General features: G+C 40.2%; 1 protein-coding gene across 2 annotated transcripts in view; it reads right to left on the bottom strand.

Moving 5' to 3' along the window:
• The window catches only part of neto1l (neuropilin (NRP) and tolloid (TLL)-like 1, like), a 75,910-nt gene extending 56,825 nt beyond the window's left edge, over positions 1-19,085 (bottom strand). For both annotated transcript variants that reach the window (XM_057323298.1, XM_057323297.1), the window contains exons 1-4: positions 18,136-19,085; positions 17,566-17,619; positions 17,342-17,476; positions 16,320-16,568 (exon numbers count right to left, since the gene is read on the bottom strand). In XM_057323298.1, coding sequence (XP_057179281.1) covers positions 16,320-16,568; positions 17,342-17,476; positions 17,566-17,619; positions 18,136-18,163 — 466 coding nt within the window. In that variant the 5' untranslated portion in view covers positions 18,164-19,085. The remainder of the gene's footprint in view (positions 1-16,319; positions 16,569-17,341; positions 17,477-17,565; positions 17,620-18,135) is intronic.
• Positions 19,086-20,684: the final 1,599 nt, after the last annotated feature.

Genomic DNA, 20,684 nt, shown 5'->3' with positions numbered 1-20,684 from the left:
GGAAGCAACTCATTTGTGTACATTTGTAAGTAAATTATCAAGATCTTTGAACCAACTCAACAAATTTCTTTAGATATGAATTACAAATGATTGTAGCATACTAGTAAAAGAAAAATTATTATAACTCTCTGTATATCTGAATTCAAAACTCAACAAGTATGTAATAAGTAAAAAAAATCTATGTGACACAGTGTAACATTAATGTCGTCGCTGTCCTTCCGAAACCTTGTATGCCCAAATTCGCTGATTTCAGAAATGGAAAAAACACGGTTTTTAAATGATTAAATACTGTGTTGTGAAGCATTTTAAAATATTAAATATTTTTTTGAAGATATCTGCAAAATCCAGTGACAAACAAGGGGACTGATAATAATGATTTATAACAAAAAAGTACAGTTCATGAGGTTTCGGTAGGACAGCTGCGATGTTTAACTCATTTGTGTGTGTGAGAGAGAGTACTGTCACAATGATTGTTCAATAATTAGAAATCACACAGAACAAAATTAAGCCATTTATGTAATAATGATTTAGATAAATGTGTTTAATTGTGTTAAATACACAATATTTATTATTATTTGTTTAATTATTCTACATTATTATAATAAATATGAAACGCTGGATTTCATTTTTCTATAAATCTCACATTTCATAAACATCTGTAAATACAAGGGCTTACTGTAAATTGAAATACTAATGAAATAACGTGGTGGTGGTGAGGTGTAGAGCTCGATCCAGTCACACTAGTCCCTCCAGTTTGTATAATCAATCAGTGGGCGTGGCTTCTGGAAAGATTGATGTACGAAGCAATCGACATCAGCTGAGAGAGGACACATAATAATGTCCGCTGAAAAATCTATGCTGGCACAGATGAATCCTTTACCTGCTCAAAACTGACACCTCATTTAAAGACTTCATTACTGTTTTATCAGTTGTCCCAAGCAAAGCAAACCATTGTCAGACATCAGACAGTCTATTCACAATGTGCAAATCCACCTCTCACAACCCACTTCCTCCTTCCTAAAAAGCTATTCCTTCCTACCAAGAATACAATGACGGAGCCCACAATGCTGCTCGTGTTTCCACAAACGCCTACATTACGCTTCATAATAATACATATTGAATAGAAAGCCATTTGATGCGTGCTGGGTGGTTCCATTTGAACAGCAGGTCTATTCCTCAGTTCACTGGTACGCAAGAGGGTGTGTATCTAAGGGCTAGCCCCTGGTTTACCAAGCCTGAACTTAAATCCACTTCACCGGTGCTCTTTCTCTCTCACAACCAAAAGCACAGGAGCATGTTTTGTGTTTCTGGCTGTGCCCTCAGTCAAACTGTTCATGTGAACAATTCAATCCTGCTCCCTAAAGCAAGTCCACAAGCAGATAGACGGACACACACAGGCTGAATTTTTAACCAGTCTTATGTGCTTTCAGAAGAACAGACCATGTGAAAGATCCAATAAGCCATTGTGTTGGCTTGTCATGATGTATGAAGCATATAAACATGCAGGAAAATCTCAAAAAATATATTTTAATATCTCTGTTGTTTCAATGTGAATTCAATTTGAACTTATACATGTTATCAAAATTGAAAAAATTGAGCTATTCACTCCACATTAATTTTATAGCTTTGTACTGTACATCTTATGTAGGCAAATCATTTTCTCATTGTCTAGTTTACATGTCTCAAGAAGAAACATTTTACACATATTTGAGAACTCCATTAAGTTCTATGAGCTAAAAAAAAGGAATATAATTTTACTCCAGGAGGTGCCTTTAGTCTGACTACATGAGACAAAATAAGTCTAACATGGCTTGGCATTTACAGCTTCTGCTTTCAAAAAATTTGGCTACAACTGAATTTAATAACCGACTGCTTTGGTAAAGGATGTCTAATCTGCTAACTGTGAACTGTGTCTATTTATACAGACTGAATGAGAACGAAATGTGGTTAGATATCTTGTCCAAATTCCTTGTCTTGAAATGAAACATTTTTCACTAACAAACACAGCGCTTGTTGGACATGCTTCCCATTCTGAAATAGAGTCAACTGCATTTTAATTTGGAGTAAAAATGCTGAGCTCCACATGTAAAGTGTGCCATTTATTGGATACGTTGTGTTAAGAGACAGACTGGGGTTTGATCTTGAGAACCTATCATCTCCGAGAGGAATTTAAAACGCCAATGGGCTTTGGCGAATGGCACATGCACGCCAGTCCCCACCCCGTGCATACGGGTATAAAAGGGAGGTGGCGGCGGCCATTCGCTCACCCTTTTGGCTGAGGAACCTGAGAGACATCTCCTGGTCACTGCAGTGGGTCAGCAAAGCGATGTGGCATGAAGACACAACGTCTCGTTCCCTCCATCAGGGAACGGAGGTTACAGTCTTAACCGAGACGTTCCCCTTCAGTCGGTCTCTCGACGTTGTGTTGAGAGACAGACTGGGGACCTATCTTTATACGCCATGGCGCTGAGCCGTGTCATGACCTCCAGCGAAGCGACACTGACTGGACTAGTGAGTCACAACTGAGTGCTACTGCGAGATGTAATCTTCCAGTGGGATCAGTACTAGTAGCATACCCTGAGAGGCTTGTACTGACGGCCATCACGGGCGGTGGCGTTCGTCTCTATTAGCGAGACGCCATCCGGCGCTGCAAGAACACTGGGTAAACACTGCTCTCCTCATTGAAGAGTGTGCTACGGAGGCCACATCCTACCACAAGGGGAGGTTACATGTGGAGACACCAACATGGTCTCACCAGTGGGGAGAACAACATGTGAGAAATTGTGTCAGCCCGAATGGGGGGACAGAACCCAGGTGGTGTAATCCACTGGAGGGGAGGTCACAGGTTCACCGACAGGGGAACCAAGAGTTAGGAATTCAACATAAGGGACGACCCTGCAGGGGAGTCACTACGTATGGGGCAACAGTCCTAGTATAGGGGTCCACCTGAGCAGAGGCGACTCTACCAGTACTGGACTTGGTTCCAACAGACCGCTCCGCCCGGTCTGTTACCATAATGCCAATGCTTAGTGATGGATGGAATGCCTATACTTCGCCCTGGGGGGCTAGTAGGGAGGCTAAGATAGCGCACTAGACTCGCCTGGAGAGGGGAGAAGGCGCTATCGCAGGCGTACACCCAAACCAGTTGCCGGCCTTATACGCCGGCAGCATGTAAGACACAGGCTGACACTGGTTCCACGCGAAGGTTGTAAAACCACGCGAAGGTACTGGGCGTAGCCCAACCCGCAGCACTACATATGTCTGCTAGAGAGGTGCCCTGAGCCAGTGCCCATGAGCAGGCCATACCCCGAGTGGAGTGGGCTCTCACTGCAAGCGGGCATGGGCGATCTTGGGACTGGTATGCCAAAGTGATGGCATCCACAATCCAGTGCGCCAATCTCTGTTTGGAGACAGCCCTCCCCTGATGCTGTCCCCCATAACAGACAAAGAGCTGCTCGGAGCTTCTAAGGCTCTGCGTGCGATCCAAGTAGAGGCGCAGTGCACGTACTGGACACAACACGTTGGAGGTTGGGTCTTCCTCCCCAGAGGGGAGCACCTGCAGGTTCACCACCTGGTCCCGGAAGGGAGTGGTGGGAACCTTGGGCACGTAACCGGGCTGGGGTCTCAGGATAACGTGAGAACTACTGGGCCCGAATTCTAGGCACCCATGGGACAGGGAGAATGCCTGGAGGTCCCCCACCCTCTTGATAGAAGCGAGCGCCAGCAACAGTGCCTTTTTCATCGTTAGATGGCGTCTCTGAGGGGCTCAAAAGGGGCCGTTCCAAGGCCCTGTAAGACCACATTCAGGTCCCAATAGGGTACTGAGCGTGGTCGAGGTGGATTCACCCTTCTCGCACCCCTAAGGAACCTGGTGACCAGGTCATGTTGGCCAAGAGACTTATCCTCCACGAGATCGTGATGAGCGGCAATAGCGGCTACAAACACTTTCAACGTGGATGGGGAGAGGTTGCTCTCGAGTCTCTCTTGTAGGAAGGCCAACGCTGACCCTATCGGGCAACTCCGTGGGTTCTCCTAGCGGGAAGAACACCAGGATGAGAAGAGACGCCACTTATAAGCGTATAAACGCCTATTGGCAGGGGTTCTAGCCTGCAGGATGGTTCTCTGACCGCCGGCGGCAAGCCACTCAAGGTCTTCTCGTCCCGTCCAGGGGACAGACATGGAGATTCCAGAGGCCTGGCTTGGGGTGCCACACCGTGCCCTTCCCCTGTGACAGAAGGTCCTTCGTCAGCGGAATCGGCCAGGGGGAACTGTCGTCAGAGCCACCAGGTCTGAAAACCAAGTCTGGTTGGGCCAGTAAGGCGCAACTAGCAGTACTTGATGTCCCTCTTCCCTGACCTTGCACAGGACCTGGAGGCTCACTGTGGCCAGCTGTGTGCTAAGGCATCCGTGCCGAGGGGCCCCTCGGTCAGGGAGTACCAAAGCTGGCAATTGGTGGAGTCCGGGGAGGCAAACAGGTCCACCTGTGCCTGGCCGAACCACTCCCATATGAGCCAGATTGCACGAGGATGGAGTCGTCATTCTCCGTGGGGCGTCCCCTGACGAGAGAGCACATCGGCTGTCTGGTTCAGGTTGCCCTGGATGAAGGTGGCTCGCAGGGACTCGAAGGCACTGAGGTGTCACTGTAATGTGCCTGGTGCCGGTGTGCCACGCCCTCCAAGGAACACGACTCGCATGTGCATCAACCCGAGAGGGATAACCCTGTTGAGGACGCCATGTCCCAGGAGTCTCTGAAATTTCTTCAGCGGAACCGCTGACATTCGTCTGAGTATTTCAGACAGGTTAGCACCAACTGTGCACGCTCTCTGGTGAGACTTGCTGACATACGGACAGAGTCGAGTTCCATACCGAGATAAGAGGAGCTCTGCGCCAGGGAGAGCTTGCTCTTTTCTTGGTTGACCCGAAGGTGCCAGAGCACAAGGTCCCTGTGCGTATCGCACACCTTGTTCCCTGAGGGGAGCTAAGGCAGCCTCCATGAGTTTGGTAAACACCCGGGGAGACAGGGCCAGACCGAAGGGCAGGACCTTGTACTGATACGCTCGTCCCTCGAACGCAAACCGTAGGAACGGCCGGTGTCGAGGGAGGATGGAGACTTCAGGTCGATTGCCTCAAACCAATCTTGGTGACGAACTGACTCCAAGATGCGCTTCTGCTTCAGCATCCTGAACGGCAGCTTGTGCAGGTGCTTGTTCAGGAGGTGCAGATCCAAAATGGGGCGCAGCCTCCCACCTTTTTTGGGCACTATGAAGTACTGGCTGTAAAACCCGGAAGACATCACGGTTAGAGGGACGGGTTCGATCGCACCTTTCACCAGAAGGGCAGCAACCTTGGCCCGAAGCACGGGAGCGTTCTCCCATCGAACCGAGGTGTGGAGAATGCCCCGAAACCTGGGCGGTTTCCCAACGGTGTAGGAGCCCTCTATGGAGCGCTTTACATGTACGTCATGCAGGTTCCGAAGAACAAAGGATGAGTTAAAGCCGCCGCCACCTCCCTTTTATACCCGTGTGCCATTCGCCAAAGCCCATTGGCGTTTTAAATTCCTCTCGGAGATGATAGGTTCTCAAGATCAAACCCCAGTCTGTCTCTCAACACAACGTCGAGAGACCGACTGAAGGGGAACTGAGAGTTGTCCTTTTACAAATGGTGCAGACTCTCTCGCCAAGCCCCATGAATATTCAAAGGGAGCGGGGCCTTAGGGAAGCTGTTCTCTCCTCTATACAGCACTGCTACTTTATATTTTCTTCCTCTGCCTATTTTTCTCTTCGAACAGATCTGCATTTTCAGGGACCGGATACAATAGAAAAGGAGAGGAGGATTTCCGTGTGACTGGTGTGATTATTTGAGTTTGGTGAACAGAAAATAAAAAGTCAGTGGAGCCATATTGTTCAGTGGCTTGTTTAGTGTTTGTGTGCCAGGGAATGATGAGCTCACGTGACCCATTCCAGAGGCCTTCTAGGCTTCAGGAAGTTTATATTCCCATTGGGAAAGCATGAAATAATTGACTTTCTGGATGAGCACCCTTTACGGTCAGCAGCCAAGGAGAAAGCAGCTAATGGACGCGTAACATACTCTGCGTGTAAACAAATGTTGACAGACTTAATCAAACACACATGCTGCCACATAACCACCCATAATGGTCAAATTTCACACCCTGAAACCCTTTGAGAACAAAGGTTCTGTGAGATCAATTAATAAATTTAATATATGCTGGTTTATTAAATACTTTTAGAGTATGTGATGTCAGCTTTTAGCAGCAAGTCTTAGAGTCCATTAATATGCTAAAAGCCGACTGTTCATCGTCGCTGCGGGGTGAGCAGGTCACACAGGATAATATTTAGTGGGGTCTTGACTTCACTGGGCTGAATGCCACCATTACTATGAATGAGATGCAGCTGAGTCCAGACTTTCATAGGAATCGTGGCCTCATGAGAGCTGGAGAGAGTAAGCTTTTAGAAAAACTCATAAGGGCAGACTCAACCCTATGACACTCCTCTTTGGAAATTTAAAAGAAACTGCTAAACCGCCTCTCACAAAAAATCTAATATCCTGAACTTGAAGCTCTAAAGGTGACACCCTTTTGTTAATAGTAGTCTATGAGCATATGCAGGACTTTAATAATAACTTTAAATAACTGCAGTAAAAGGTGGCTTGCAAAGTGGAGAACTACTCAAAACGTTCAGGTAACCACATAATAATGAGATAAAAATGACAAGCAGCCACAAATAACAATGTTCATGTGTGCAAGACCCCCTAAACTTTTCAGAAAACATCTAGTTTTTATTATGGTTTTCCAGGCTGAATCGGACAGCGATTTACTTCCAAATAAAAATCCTCCAACCACCAAAGCTTTTTGCCCCATCTTACTAGGGTTGCACGGTGTACTGCTGCTACGGTAGCATTGCGATGCTAAAGCTTTAAAATACTGGCGATCCCGGACGATTTTATAAAACGGTAGTATCATAGTACCAGGGCATTAACATGAAGGGCATTAACGTTCATTTGAACACTTACATCTGCTGTGTTTCTCTCCTAAATGAATCCCTGTTTTTAACGACTCGGACTAGACTGTAGCCAGGTTTCCATTACAGATTTGTGCAAAACTTAAGCCATATTTTCAAGATGTCGATTGAAAAATATTGCGGAATGACAGCATTTCCAATAAACGATGTTAAGCAGCTGAAGTATCAGTTTTTTCCTCTCGCAATAAGTCATTCTGGCGACACTTTTTCTTTTTAGGTTTTACGGCAGGTTGAGAACCAACTTTAAAGGTGGGGTGTCCGATTTCTCATAGCCGTTGTTGATGTTCAAATCACCAAAACAGACACACCCATAGCCCCATCTTTTGCTTTCGTCAGCGCTCGGCTCGACTAATGTCCATCCTGAGCACTGTGCACCTTACTACTGATTGGCTACAAGGTTGTTTTGGTACTCGGCCCGACTTTGTCTAAACAAGCGTAATTCGGAAATCGGACACCCCGCCTTTAAAGGTGCAGATGCATAGTACCACCTACCATGAGGAAAGAGTGAAGAGAAATGTCTATATGTGACCCTGGATCAAAACGCAGTCACACGGGAACATTTGTGGCAAAAGCCAACAAAACAAAAATCATTAGCATATTAAGTAAAGATCCTTTTCCATTAAGACATTTTGTAAATTTCCTACCGTAAATATATTAAAACTTTATTTTTGTAAGTGGATGCAGAAAAATCGCTAACAAAAATGGCGGGATACACACCTACAAACGTTGCTTGCTGCTGCTCTTTGGGAATTACCCAAGTTGGGTATCAGATTTTGGGTTCATCTACTCACCACAATGTCATTACAGTGTTAAGCCAATAGAGAGAATTAAAACAACCCTGTTTCTTCTTAGCAATGGTCTGCTACAGTGCCTCTGATTAACAACTTCAAAGGCGATTTTCTCAATATTTGAAGCTTTTGCACCCTTAGATTCCAGTTTTAAATAGTTGTATCTCTGCCAAATACTGGCCTATCCCAACAAACCATATATCAATGGTAAGCTTATTTATTCAGCTTTTGGATAATGCATAAATCTAAATAAAAAAAAATTGACCCATAAGTTTTGTTGTCCAGGGTCACATTTTTTCCATGTATATTTTCATATTTCCTCACTGTTCCTAATACATCTCCATACTGCACTCATTCGCTTTCCTGCATTCAGGCCATCATATTAGATATTACTTAATGTGAATTCCTTACATCCTATTTTTACAAATAATCTGCCCAAACATACCATTCATGCCCAAACATAAATACGACAAAAAAGGGTTCCATTTCAGTTTTGCAAAATATGCCTGTATCGTATTACAATAGCTGGAAAACACTGCAAGGAGATTTTTGCGATACATGGGAGTTTTTGCGAAATTTACCTGTTTTCATTGGGGCGTGTTTTCGATTCGCTATTTCAATTTGCACATTTTGAAGGCTAATTTAAATGCAGCAAATGATTAAGTGAGTTTTAAGTCTCACCATAGTAAATATTAATATATACTGCAATATTTGCAACAAATTATCCAATAACTATAGCTAATACTACAAAATATTGTAGTGTACATTCATTAGTGTGGTAATACTGTAATATACAGTATAACAGTATAATACAGTTTACTATAGTAAATACAAAATATTTTCATCCAGATCCGTGTTTTTTTTTGTAGATTTGAATTATGAACATGACACAGCATCGTGATACTTCTTGGTATTACGATACTTCAGTTGGTTTAGTATCATAAGATATGTTTATGGTATCATTTACATTACATTTACGCATTTGGCAGACGTTTTTATCCAAAGTGACTTACATTGTATTATACTTTACATTTTGTTTCTGAGTATCTGCAATATATAACAATTACACAAATTTGGATCTCATTTTGCACAAGACCAAAGTCAGCACTGCAAATCACACCCAAATCCTTGACTTTAAAGTGACATACTAGCCCCTTTCTACGGTATGTCCATGAGTATCCCATTAACCTCCTGTACTCACCCCTGCAGTATAGCGTCTCTTTATGGCTAAATGGGCGTGAGGATTAGCAAGGGGATAATAATACGGCCCGCTGTAGGCAAGCCAGTATAAATGGATGGGTTAAGAGATGAATGTTGTATGTGATTAAATTGAGCATGGCTTTCCAGCTGCTGGGCCTGAGAGCACAACACCGTGAAAAAGAGAAAAAAGAGAGCGAGGAAAAGGGTATACAGTACAAAAACTGATCAAGAAAAGAAAGAGAGGGAAAGAAACAATGACAGAGGTTATTTCAGTTTAACATACAGGTATGTGGAGTGGCATTTGGACCAATGAGATGTCACTGTGGGCGGGGCTACCAATTGATTGTCTACATGGGTGTATAATAAAACAATTTTTATAATATTTTTTTAAATAAATAAATAAAGAAAGAAAGAAAGAAAGAAAGAAAGAAAGACAGAAAGAAAGAAAGAAAGAAAGAAAGAAAGAAAGAAAGAAAGAAAGAAAGAAAGAAAGAAAGAAAGAAAGAAAGTCCCTATGAATTGTGTAGAAGTTAAATATTTCTCTCTCCTGTTGCCAGTCACTCTCTCAGAATCTGACTGCAAGCACACTTAGTCCACATATTGATTTTGGAAGTAATTGGCTCTGGTTGAAAAAAGCAGGCCAGGAAAGGGAGATAAAAATGTTGGGAGCTAAATAACATTGTACATTCTTTAAGTTGTGGTTGGTTGCTGTGATAAACACACTGGATCAATTTTGAGTGAAAGCTGGGGTTTGATAAGCCTGTGCACATTTTGTGCTTGCACACATGGCCAGTGTTTTTTGGAGGATAGAGAGATTGGTGACCTTTATATTGCGGCTAGTGTGGATGTGCTTGAATGGCTGAATGTAACAGTCAATCGAGCTCTACTTCACAGCACAATAAGGAAATCCATAGCAAACACAAAACCTCACAACCTGCCTTTACATAATAATAAACAGAGATAGGCGTTTTTAAATTACAGTAAAAGTACTGCTCTTTAAAACCAATTCAACGCTCTATTAACCAGTCCGGACTGCACCTGGTTTCTGATACAGAACGACACAAACAGCGAAATACATCAGGAGGAGAAAAACAACACATGAGCCCCAGTGTTATTTTCCACCTTGTCTGCAAGAGCTTGCCAAACATCTCCATCTGATAGCTTTACTTTAGCAAATTACATCTCCTCCAGACACTCCACTGTGGCATATCTGGATTTTTCATGACAAGGCAAAATTAAGTTTTTAGTTAATGTAAGAGCTCAAGAGTCAGACATAAGGACTCACGGCCTACATGTATGGCTACTTTTAGTTTCTGGAGGGTTGATATTTTTCATAACTAGCAAAATAACTAACGATGACTTTGTACTTTTTCAAAGGTTCACGTTGAAAATCTGGCTCTGATATGGGGGTAAAATTTGAGTAAATAATTATGATTATAAATAAAAACAATACAGCCAGAAAGTTTTCCACAGATAAAGTTTTAGATGCAACCTTACTTGATTATGATAAATTCATTGATTATTTATTTCATTTCTACTTGAAATGAAATGTGTGATGAAAATAAAGACAAATCAAGGTTAGTGCTGTAATGAATGTACTAAATGAACATCTTTAAAGTGCCTCATTTTAAATCAAAATATATTTTTTCAAGATGTAATTTTGTCAGATTGTGTGTGAAACAACATGAGAAATTATGTGGAAAAAAAACCTTCAAAACTCAGAATGCTATTCTACAAAAATGTGTACTTTGTGAAAGATGAAAGTGTCCATCATTAAAAAAACGCACAGAATAATTGATCAAATCTATTTGTTTTTTCATCTCCCTTTGACGTGAAAGACAAGTTCAGGGTGATGTTTTCAATAAATACATTTATTTTCTCATTTAGATGTGCTTGTACTCCTCGAAGGATATTTATGCTGTGCAGACTTCACAGTGGAAAACCCATAACCGCTTCTTTCTGTATACTGAATCACCTTGAACAGAACTCATTTTCTGAAAGGAACAGCATTACATGTGCCTCTCTCTGATTAATCCTTGCTGTCGCATCTGAAGCGAAACACAAAGCGTGCAATTTTCCACCCCAAGCTTCCAAGACATTTGCGGGTAATAGATGCTGCCATACTAAAGTGCACAATTCAACAGACATTGTGTGAAAAGCATTTTACTCCTGCTAAAGCTATATGCAATTCTGAATCATTGCTGACTTTGTAAATTGTACTGGGTTTGTCTCATGAAACTATTGAAAGAGGCATTATGATAACAAAATCCCATGTGCAACCACAATTATATTTTATATCGCAAACCTATCTTTAGTTACTAATGCAAAATGTACATGTGCAATTTATTCTACCTTCATCTCTGTTGTTTCTCCTCTAATCACTGTTCTAAACTACAACAAAGAGGAAATACTTAATGAGCGATTATATCTTGAGATAAGCTTTTGTCACACAGAGGACAATATGCAACCTAAAGCGTAATTTGTGCAGGAGACTTCTCCATCCCTCAGACTTTATTAGACTTGAGAAAAGCATGTAGGTGGTGGTGAAATGTGGCCACCACCTGAACGTACAGAAAGTTCATTCCCAGGGTTCAATTTTCAATTTTTCGGGTTTGAATCCATCACACCACAATAATATACAGGGGTCTTGAGCACAGAGGGGCCATATATCCAGCTCCCTTTTCTAATCTCAAATGTCATTAGAATGATTTAAATTCAATACAATCTCCAGTCCACAAATTAGAAGATCAAATACCTCCACTACATCACAGGCTTATCAGGATTATTGCATTTGGGATCACAGTACTTATTTCTGATTTGCTACATGTTAAAATAGAGGAGGAAATGATTCATTATGAGCTAGAAGCATGTGGTTATGAGTGCTGTGTATGATAATCATTCATTTAAATGAGTATACGCAACAAAATGAAAACACCCCTTATAAAACACTCATATTCCTCTTGTATACTCTATATTGAAAATATATAGAAATATGTTACTTAATAAATTACAGCATAAGAAACTTCAATTAAAGATTCTAAACAGTTATATAATTTAAATGATAAAATATTTGTATTATACAATATAGGCCTATAATACAATCTAAAATGACATAATGGATTATGAATATTCGTAAAGTGACACCCAAGGTTTATAAGAAATATAAAAAATACCCAGCAGACATGCAATACGCCTCTTAAGTAACGCCTCTTAAAAGAACAGTTCACCCAAACATGTAAATTCTGCCATCATTTACGCTCCCTCATTTTGTCCAAAATCTGTAAAAATGTATTTGTTCTGATGAACACAGAGAAAGATATTTGGAAGAATGCTTGTAACCAAAAAGATCTTGGCCACCATTGACTACCATAGTAGGAAAAATTACAATGGTAGTCAAAGGTGCCCCACAACTGTTTGCTTTCATACATTCTTTATAATATATATTTTTGTGTGTTCTACAGTACAAAGACATTTATAAAGAAATTTGTCCTATAGTGGTAGTCAATAGTGGCCAAGAAATGTTTGTTACAAGCATTCTTCCAAATAGATTTCTCGGTGTTCATCTGAACAAAGAAATTTGGATTTGGAACAACTTGAGGGTGAGTACAGAGTTTTCCTTTTTACGGGAACTGTTCCTTTAAACATATAAGCACAAGCACAAAGCTCACAAGAGCACAACTGGGTTTTTTAATTGGACGTTGGACATTTATGGACTGCTCTCAGCTCATTCCTCTCATATAACTTCCTTTCCCCAGCATTCAACAGTTGAAAAAAATGAAGAAATAGAAAATGGCCACATGAGGCTTTCCCAAACGATGTTATTAAATGGCCACTGGATCAAGAAAGCAGTCCCTGAAATGCTTTTAAGTCCATCTTGTTTTCCTTATTACTTCTGCGTCTGTTTACAGCTGGGACAAAGGCTTCAAACAGCCAGCGGGCTGAGAAAAGGCACACGAGGAGTGCAGCTCTCTCTGTTATTTAACTCAGATCTTGTCTAGTAACACAGCTTTATCTCTTTCAACAGGGCATTCTCATGAATTGCGTATAAATAACACGCGCGTTGCATTATCGTGAAATACGTACGCCAAAGTTCGATTTTGCGTGCATAAATACGCCTATTTTTGCGTGCATATGATACGCCAATTTAGCGCGCGTGCATATTAACCGGCAATTTGTCTTATTAACCTGTCCCCTAACTCAAACCCTAAACCTAACAGTATTATTTTAATTATTTCAGTGTTTCCTCTTCATGTACGTTTCAAAATGGCTGCTCTCCAGCGAGGTGCACGCATACATTGGCGTATTTATGCACGCAAAATCGAACTTTGGCGTACGTATTTCACGATAATGCAACAGCGTGTTATTTATACGCAAATCGATGTGAACGGGTTGCTTCCAAAGACGAGGTGGGGTAATAAGGTCAGCCGAACCCCGGAGACAAGGAAGTGAGACTCGGGAGAAAGAGAGTTTTTGAGATAGTGAGAAGGAGAAGGAAAGAGATATAAAAGAGAGGGACATGCAGATGGAAGCAGAAACCAAATATTCTAACAAACTCAATAGCTTAATACAACGGAGTGACAACAAATGTACTAGTTACAGTATCGCAATTTACTACATGAAATTGTGAAATATTAATACATTTACCCTTAGGTCTTTCCAGTTGAAGTTTCTTCCTGATTGCCACATAAACTGACAAAACTAAAGTTTCTTTATGGAACTGTATAAAAACGGTTCTTATGGCATCGTGAAACACCTTTTTAGAAGTGTTGACTGTTTTTTAAAGGGATAGTTCACCCAAAAACTTGATTACTTACTCAACCTTTTTGTCATTTCAAACCTGTATGAGCCTTGTTCTGCAGAACACAGAAGAAGATATTTTGAAGAATATTGGTAATCGAACAACGGCGGCATCCATTGACTTGCATTGGTTTTGTGTCCATACAGAAGTGAATGGGTACCGCCGTTGTTTGGTTACAAACACTCTTCAAAATATCTTCATTTGAGTTATGCATACAGGTGTAAAATAACAAGAGGGCGAGTAAATGATGACCGAATTTTCATTTTTGGGTAGACTACACCTTTAATTGTTGTTTCGATGAATCATTGTTAAATTGTCACTTGAATACTAAAATGTACTGTAATATTTTAATGCAAAATTATAGCCTGCAGGAATAGTTCAACTAGTTTTACCAGTATATGCATGTTGTTACAGTTCTTGGATCTTAAATAACATGAGGGTTAGTACATCTTTATTTTTTCTGGTTTGGTTTCAATTCTGGGCTGTGGGGGTACATAGGACAAAAAAGTTGAGAAACGCTGCTCTAGAGACATGAGGATCTGATATTACATATGAGTACTCCAATGAACTCTTACACAACTTTCGCATGATAATTGCATTTCAACGCTAGGTGGGACTGCACACAACTGTGCACACAGTTTTTATATTCACATGATATCAGGAAGTAATTACACACAGTGTGCACCTAATTCTACATTTCCATCGCCGAGCTATCCAACGTCTGAGTTCAGCAATGGATTATGCCATGCTTCTACGATTTCAAATGAAGCTACTAAACTTCAGTGAAGACACTTTTAATTACTCTTCGACCAAATTTGGAAACTCAAGCATTAAATCCCGGTGTTGTTGGGTAGATCTAGATGCCTATGTTCCAAGTTTACTTTTTTAATGTCCAAAACTGTTTTGGTCACATGACTTGTCTAGATGTGCCCATCACTTTACATGATTTACTGCATGGCATCAAAAGATGTCTTGGGACTTTCTCATATAGTACATCTTAGCCCCCAAAAATGAATTGAAATCAGAGCCGTAAGTCAGTTGAATTCGACTTTACTAACAAAAGCAAGCAAACGTAGGATTAATGAGGTTTGATACAGAATATTTCAGTACAATCATTGCCCAGAGCCCCAGCATAATGAAAGAAGACCATGTATTAAATTCCTCATATCCGAGACTGGCAGAGCTTTGAGTGCCGCTTTGCAAAAGTAAGTAGCATAAGGTCTTGTTTCAATACACTTATGCTTCACTCTGTAACAATAAAATGCAAAAAGGTCCAAGGAGGATGACTATAACACATAACTATAACTCATCACATCTAATTAGTATTTTTCCTCATCTCCTGCATTTCATTCATCTGTTGCACCTTCCGTATTAGCATGTGCTACCACTGGCTGCAGCAGATGCGCTCCCTGCTTTTTTTAATTCAGGGACTTTTATCTTCTTAATTATGTAAATTACATGCCACCGATATTCCTTATCAAGACTACAGGAAGGCACGCGTTTTTTCCGGCAAGAGTCTGGAGCCATTCATGCTGAACAGTTTCTCTAAACTTGCCGAAAGAACTTCCTCCTGACTCACAATAGGATGGAAAATAGCAGTGGCTCATAACTCATTTTTCATAATACGACTCTAAATCAGTGCTGCCTTCTCAGTTGCGTGCTACTTTCTTTGCATCCAGAGCCACAGCTGTGCAATTCATCTGCAAGGCCCTTAAGACTGAATTTGCATGTACAACTTTAGTTTGAGGTATATGGCTTTTGACATTGCTCACAGAATATCCATCATAGTTCCATTTCCACAACATGTACAGTATCACATGGCAAAAACTAACACCAAAGAAACTAGACGTCCATCAGAGTGTGATGAAACAAATATTTGAGTTTTTGGGAGATCAAGGGATTTCAAGGGCTTTCAAGATTGTACGATACACCACATGCAAATTTATGTAGTTATTACAGCATCTACTGTAATTGGAAATGATTCTTTGTGTAAAGCAAATCCCGCGAAATAATTGAGTTTGACAGCATTTATTATGGATCAGGTTTTGAAATTCCTAGGAATTGATCATAGTAAACCATTTAAATTCAAAAGGCATTCGATTTTAAAAGCATACAGGCTCCTCGTTAGTTCTATAAAATGCCACCAATAAAGTCAATTATGGAAAAGGATCATTGACAAAAACAACATGGATCTCATAATAATCACTACATGAAACAGAAGCTTGAATAATGAAGGGCAGCTACTGATTGCATCAAGAATTCAAGTCGACATGCAAGGGATAACAATACTAGTGAGTCAGAACCGCTTCCAGAACTCTTAAAAGAGCAGCTGGCAAAGCCAAATCATTCAACTCAGTGGCATAATAATCAATCAGGCTGGAAAACAACATTTCACTATTAAAACTGCTATTGACACTCAAAACCTCCTCTGGCTAAGCTGTAACATCACGGTCCATAGTGAAGGTTGATAAGTAGCATTGAAACAAAATATAATACCTGCTGTGAAATTGTAGCTCGCAGAAAATCCTATCGCTTCCAATTCACCATCAGCAACAAATTTTATCCATAGATAGCGCCCACTTGATCTGATATATGGAGGGTTCTGCTGGCCGCAGTAGCGTCCAATTATTGGAGAAAAACCAAAGGGCCCGTCCCGGACTTCAATATGGTCAAATTTACATTCCCATGAAGGTTCTATGGAGTACTTTTCATCAAAGTAGAGATCAATGCATTGTCTCGGGGGAGCTGAAAGGAAAAAATGATGATGATTGACAGCTGTAATTGATGGAGGATGATGTCATTTGTCTAATAGTGTTAACATGAAAAAGGAACAGCGATAATCAAAGGTAAAAATGTATAATGCAACCATATACAGTACTTATAATTCTACTGGTATGAAAGCAAAGTAATAATGAAAATTATGATTTTTTTATTATTTACCACTAAAATCTCTGTATGATTTACTCTTTTGTATTCTTCATACAGTATATCAGAAATAGATGTGTGAACCATCTGACTGAAGGAAAATTCATCACTAGGTTTTCAGTTCATTTGATTCTCAGTCAGTAGCAGCAAGCCAATATGAAGAGTTTGGTTCCAAAATGAGATAACTCCGTTTTTATTCAAAATATATTTTATTCGAAAATTTTCTAAAATCATGTTTATTATTGTTATCATGTTTTTGTCATCAAATTTTTTAATCTCATTTTGGTACCAAACTCTTTATATATTGAAAGTAGTAAAAAAGATAAAGTCATTAAAACATATCCAAAATAAGGAGTTAGAGAATCTAGAGGACTGATGATGTCAATGATGATAGTTTTCTATTACAAAAGCAAATGAAGTACCATAGTGTGTACTAACATTATTATTGTGCTACACAGTGCACACCATTAATAACCTGATTGCTCCTCTGTGCTATTACTAAACAATTTAAACATCCCCCACCGACCAACCAACCTAGTGTCACACCTAGTGATAGATTTTTTCTGTAAGATCGAATGGAAGAAGGTCTGTACCTTCAATGATGTAGATGCATTCTCGTTCTGGGGGGTATTTGTTTGGGTAATTGGGTGATGTGAAGAGGCCTCCCTCTGATTCTTTGACCCAGGTACCACACTGACCTGCAGGCTGTACCCCTGAATTGTTTTTCACTAAAAAGAGAGCAGTCACATGTCACAGATTTCCAGAAAACATGGAGATGGAGAGTGGGTGGGTATTACTTGTGACCAAACATCATTACCTGCTTCTTTCTTTGTTGCCCCAGACAACCCAAGCATGAGAAGACCTGCAACAACTGCGACATAAGAGTTAAGATCAAAACAGCATCAAATTATTTATGAAAGAGCATAGCTTAATTAAAGCTTGACTAAATAGGCCTAGTGGTGTTTCAGTATCTATTCCTGCTGCAGTAGATAGATCAACAGATGATCAGAAATGCATTTTTTAAAATTACTTAAGAAAAGCAGGTATGTTTGGTTTTAAACTGAATAACGTTACACTTGTTGTTGTTTACTGGACATGGTACAAAGTAAATGCTGTATGAACAATAAATAAATTATGCAGTCATGTTGTTCTAATTGGTTACAAGTTTATGAAGAAAAGATTAAGCTACAAAACTGAAGCAAAGAAAAAAAATAACGCCATGATGCGCATGCATGTTGCATAAACGTATTTAACGAAATGATTTATAACACATAAAGTTCCCGCAGAAATAAAGACAGGCACGTGTAATACGCCGGTAAATGCAGATGCACCTCATGCGTAAAATGAACCAAAGAGAGGAGCGAAGTTACCCTAGAGCTGGACTTACCGTAAAGGAACCTGTTCCCATGTACCATGTCTATTCCTTTCACAAAGGGCTTTCTCAACTAATTCCATTTAGATCGGAATACTTTCAGAAGAAAATATCGATATTGGCAAATGATTCACAGCAAACGTGTCAACATTTCAAAGCCCTTAATTCAATTCAGTGCCAATTTTATTAACCGTTGCGATGGAGATTCCAGGGAACTATTCATTGGTAGTTTCGTATAAAACCAGAGAAAGATTTAAACATTTGTCCGATTCCCATCCAAACGTTTCCAAACCCCTCTGGTGATGGATTAATAGGTCCGTCATTAGCTTTTCCCGATCGCTCCACCTTTCCAGTGTTGCCGTGAAAAGATTCATACAGGGGAAAGGTTGTCAAATCTCCCATCCATCTCTAAAGAACAGTTATCAGAATATCCATTTCCGTTCATTTGCGCATTGTTTCGCTTCTTTATTAAACAAAGAGCACCGCTAACTTCAACAAGAAAACTCGTGGCGAAAATAAAGCCCCTTTCCTTCTGTTTCTTCCACACGATACGCAGTACAAACCCCCTCTCCAATCTTATGCGCCTCTGCTTTCCTCAACCCCGAAGAGTTAATTCATATCATCGCTCCTCTCTATTCATTGTTTTAGTCCCGAGTTATGTCAACAGTTTAAAATGATGCGGCAGCACACAGAACTGTTCGTCATAAAGGTCTGTAATCCATTTCAGATGATGCTCTCTCAAGACGCACTGCAAAACCGGACAGACTGCGGATCCAATGAATCCAAAACCTCAGCGCTAGAGCAACATTTAGGGGTGAGCAGAAAAAAAGCTCTCTGTAATGCAAGGGAAGAAAGAAGCAAAGGAGATGGATATCTAGAGAGCCACAGCTCCCATCAGCATCTTCAAGCAGTAAATGCACCTGCAGTGTTGGATTGGCGAAGAGCATCTGCAACCCGCGGACATGGCGGGGGTCTGGTCCGGAGTAAAGCATGCAGACTCTCTAAAAAATTCATTGGAGACTCACGGGGTGGTGTAAGCCAGCCACTTTGTAGTGAATACTGTTATTTTCGGCCAAAAACGATAACTTAATCTATTAAGGAACTTTCGCTTTCCGAGTGTCTTTGCGTTTGGCAGCGCGCTTTTAACAGTCAAATTTTCCCTTTTGGAATATTTTTAATACACATTTTTAAATATTCGCAGTTCCTTACTGCTGAGTTCATTGGCTGTTTGTTATACTTTCAAAATACGGTTTTGTCTTTGTGAAATGATTTTTGGAATGATCAAAATGTGTTAGCACTGATGAAAAAGAAGCCCATTGGTAAAAGTCAAAAGAACTGAACAACACTACTTTTGTTTGCTTATTTGCACTAAAGATAAATGCACATTTGATCAATAAACCACCATCATTTATAGCCTAATTTAAATTTAAGCAAAAATCCTATCCCTTGTTTTGTTGCAACATATTCCACCTGATAGACTGGTTAAATATCGTTGTTTTGTAATAAATAAACTTTTTGGTGCTTTAATTCAGTGAGTGGAGATCTGAACCATTTTGTCCTTTGTCAACCTTATTTATTACATACTAAAAAACATTGATAGGGATCATTTCCAATAGTTTTCATAGAAAGTGTAAGCTCACAGTGTTTAGACATTGCTATATTTGAACAGGGCAGATCTAAAATTATTTTAATGCTGTAAATAGTCCTTGCCAGCCAGCAGACATTTTCACTGATCTCATCAGCCATGTTTTGTCAGAACATCAGTCCACAGTATCTTACATATTCATGCTGTGAAGCACATTAGTTTGCAGACACGAATTGTAGAAACATTAAAGTCAGCACTAAAAAAATCAAAGGGTTTTGCACCTACTTTCAGAGAATGCTACAGTTACAACTTGAGTCTGTCAAAACCGTCTCCTTCAATGATCAGAGACTCAAAAATGATTTTTGCAGGTGAAAATGTTCAACATTTGAATTTAGGCATAGATGAAACTGGCCAAGAATTGGTTCTAAAGTGACTTCTGCCTGGATAGGCAGTGCTACAACTGAGAGCTTATTAATGTTGAGAGTCAAAAAGCAGTCTGCCCTTCCCTAAGTTGCCTATTGCTTTAATGTTTAATTCTCCTGATGGCTTTTTTTAAATAACTGAGGAGAAATCTTTGACACTGGATGTATTTACCTTTGGAATCATACATTCATTGTCAGGGTTAAATGTGATATCGCCAAGCGATTTTAAAACTTTGTTTTATTACCTTTTATATATTATTCTTTTTTATTGACATGAAAATTGTCAAAAAATAACTTAGAAAATAACTTGCAGATCACACAAATATTAAGCCATAGGGAGCAATGAGCTCCTCAAGCATAATTTCATATTATTTTCTATATTCCAAAAGCAGTTTTGAACACTCAATCAGGTCTGTCCCCCTGTGGCTGCATAAAATTTAAAAGGGCCTTTGCACCAGATTTATTTTCTTAGACAGATAGCAAAAGAAAAACAACCAGATCTTCTTCATCACTATCAGCAATAGTACCTGATAGGCAGCACAGCAGAGACAAGGTTG

Source organism: Triplophysa rosa, linkage group LG23, assembly GCF_024868665.1.
Source record: "Triplophysa rosa linkage group LG23, Trosa_1v2, whole genome shotgun sequence".
Classification (NCBI taxonomy): Eukaryota; Metazoa; Chordata; class Actinopteri; order Cypriniformes; family Nemacheilidae; genus Triplophysa; species Triplophysa rosa.
Note: the sequence above shows the minus strand (reverse complement) of the source record. Positions and strands in the feature narration are given on the sequence as shown.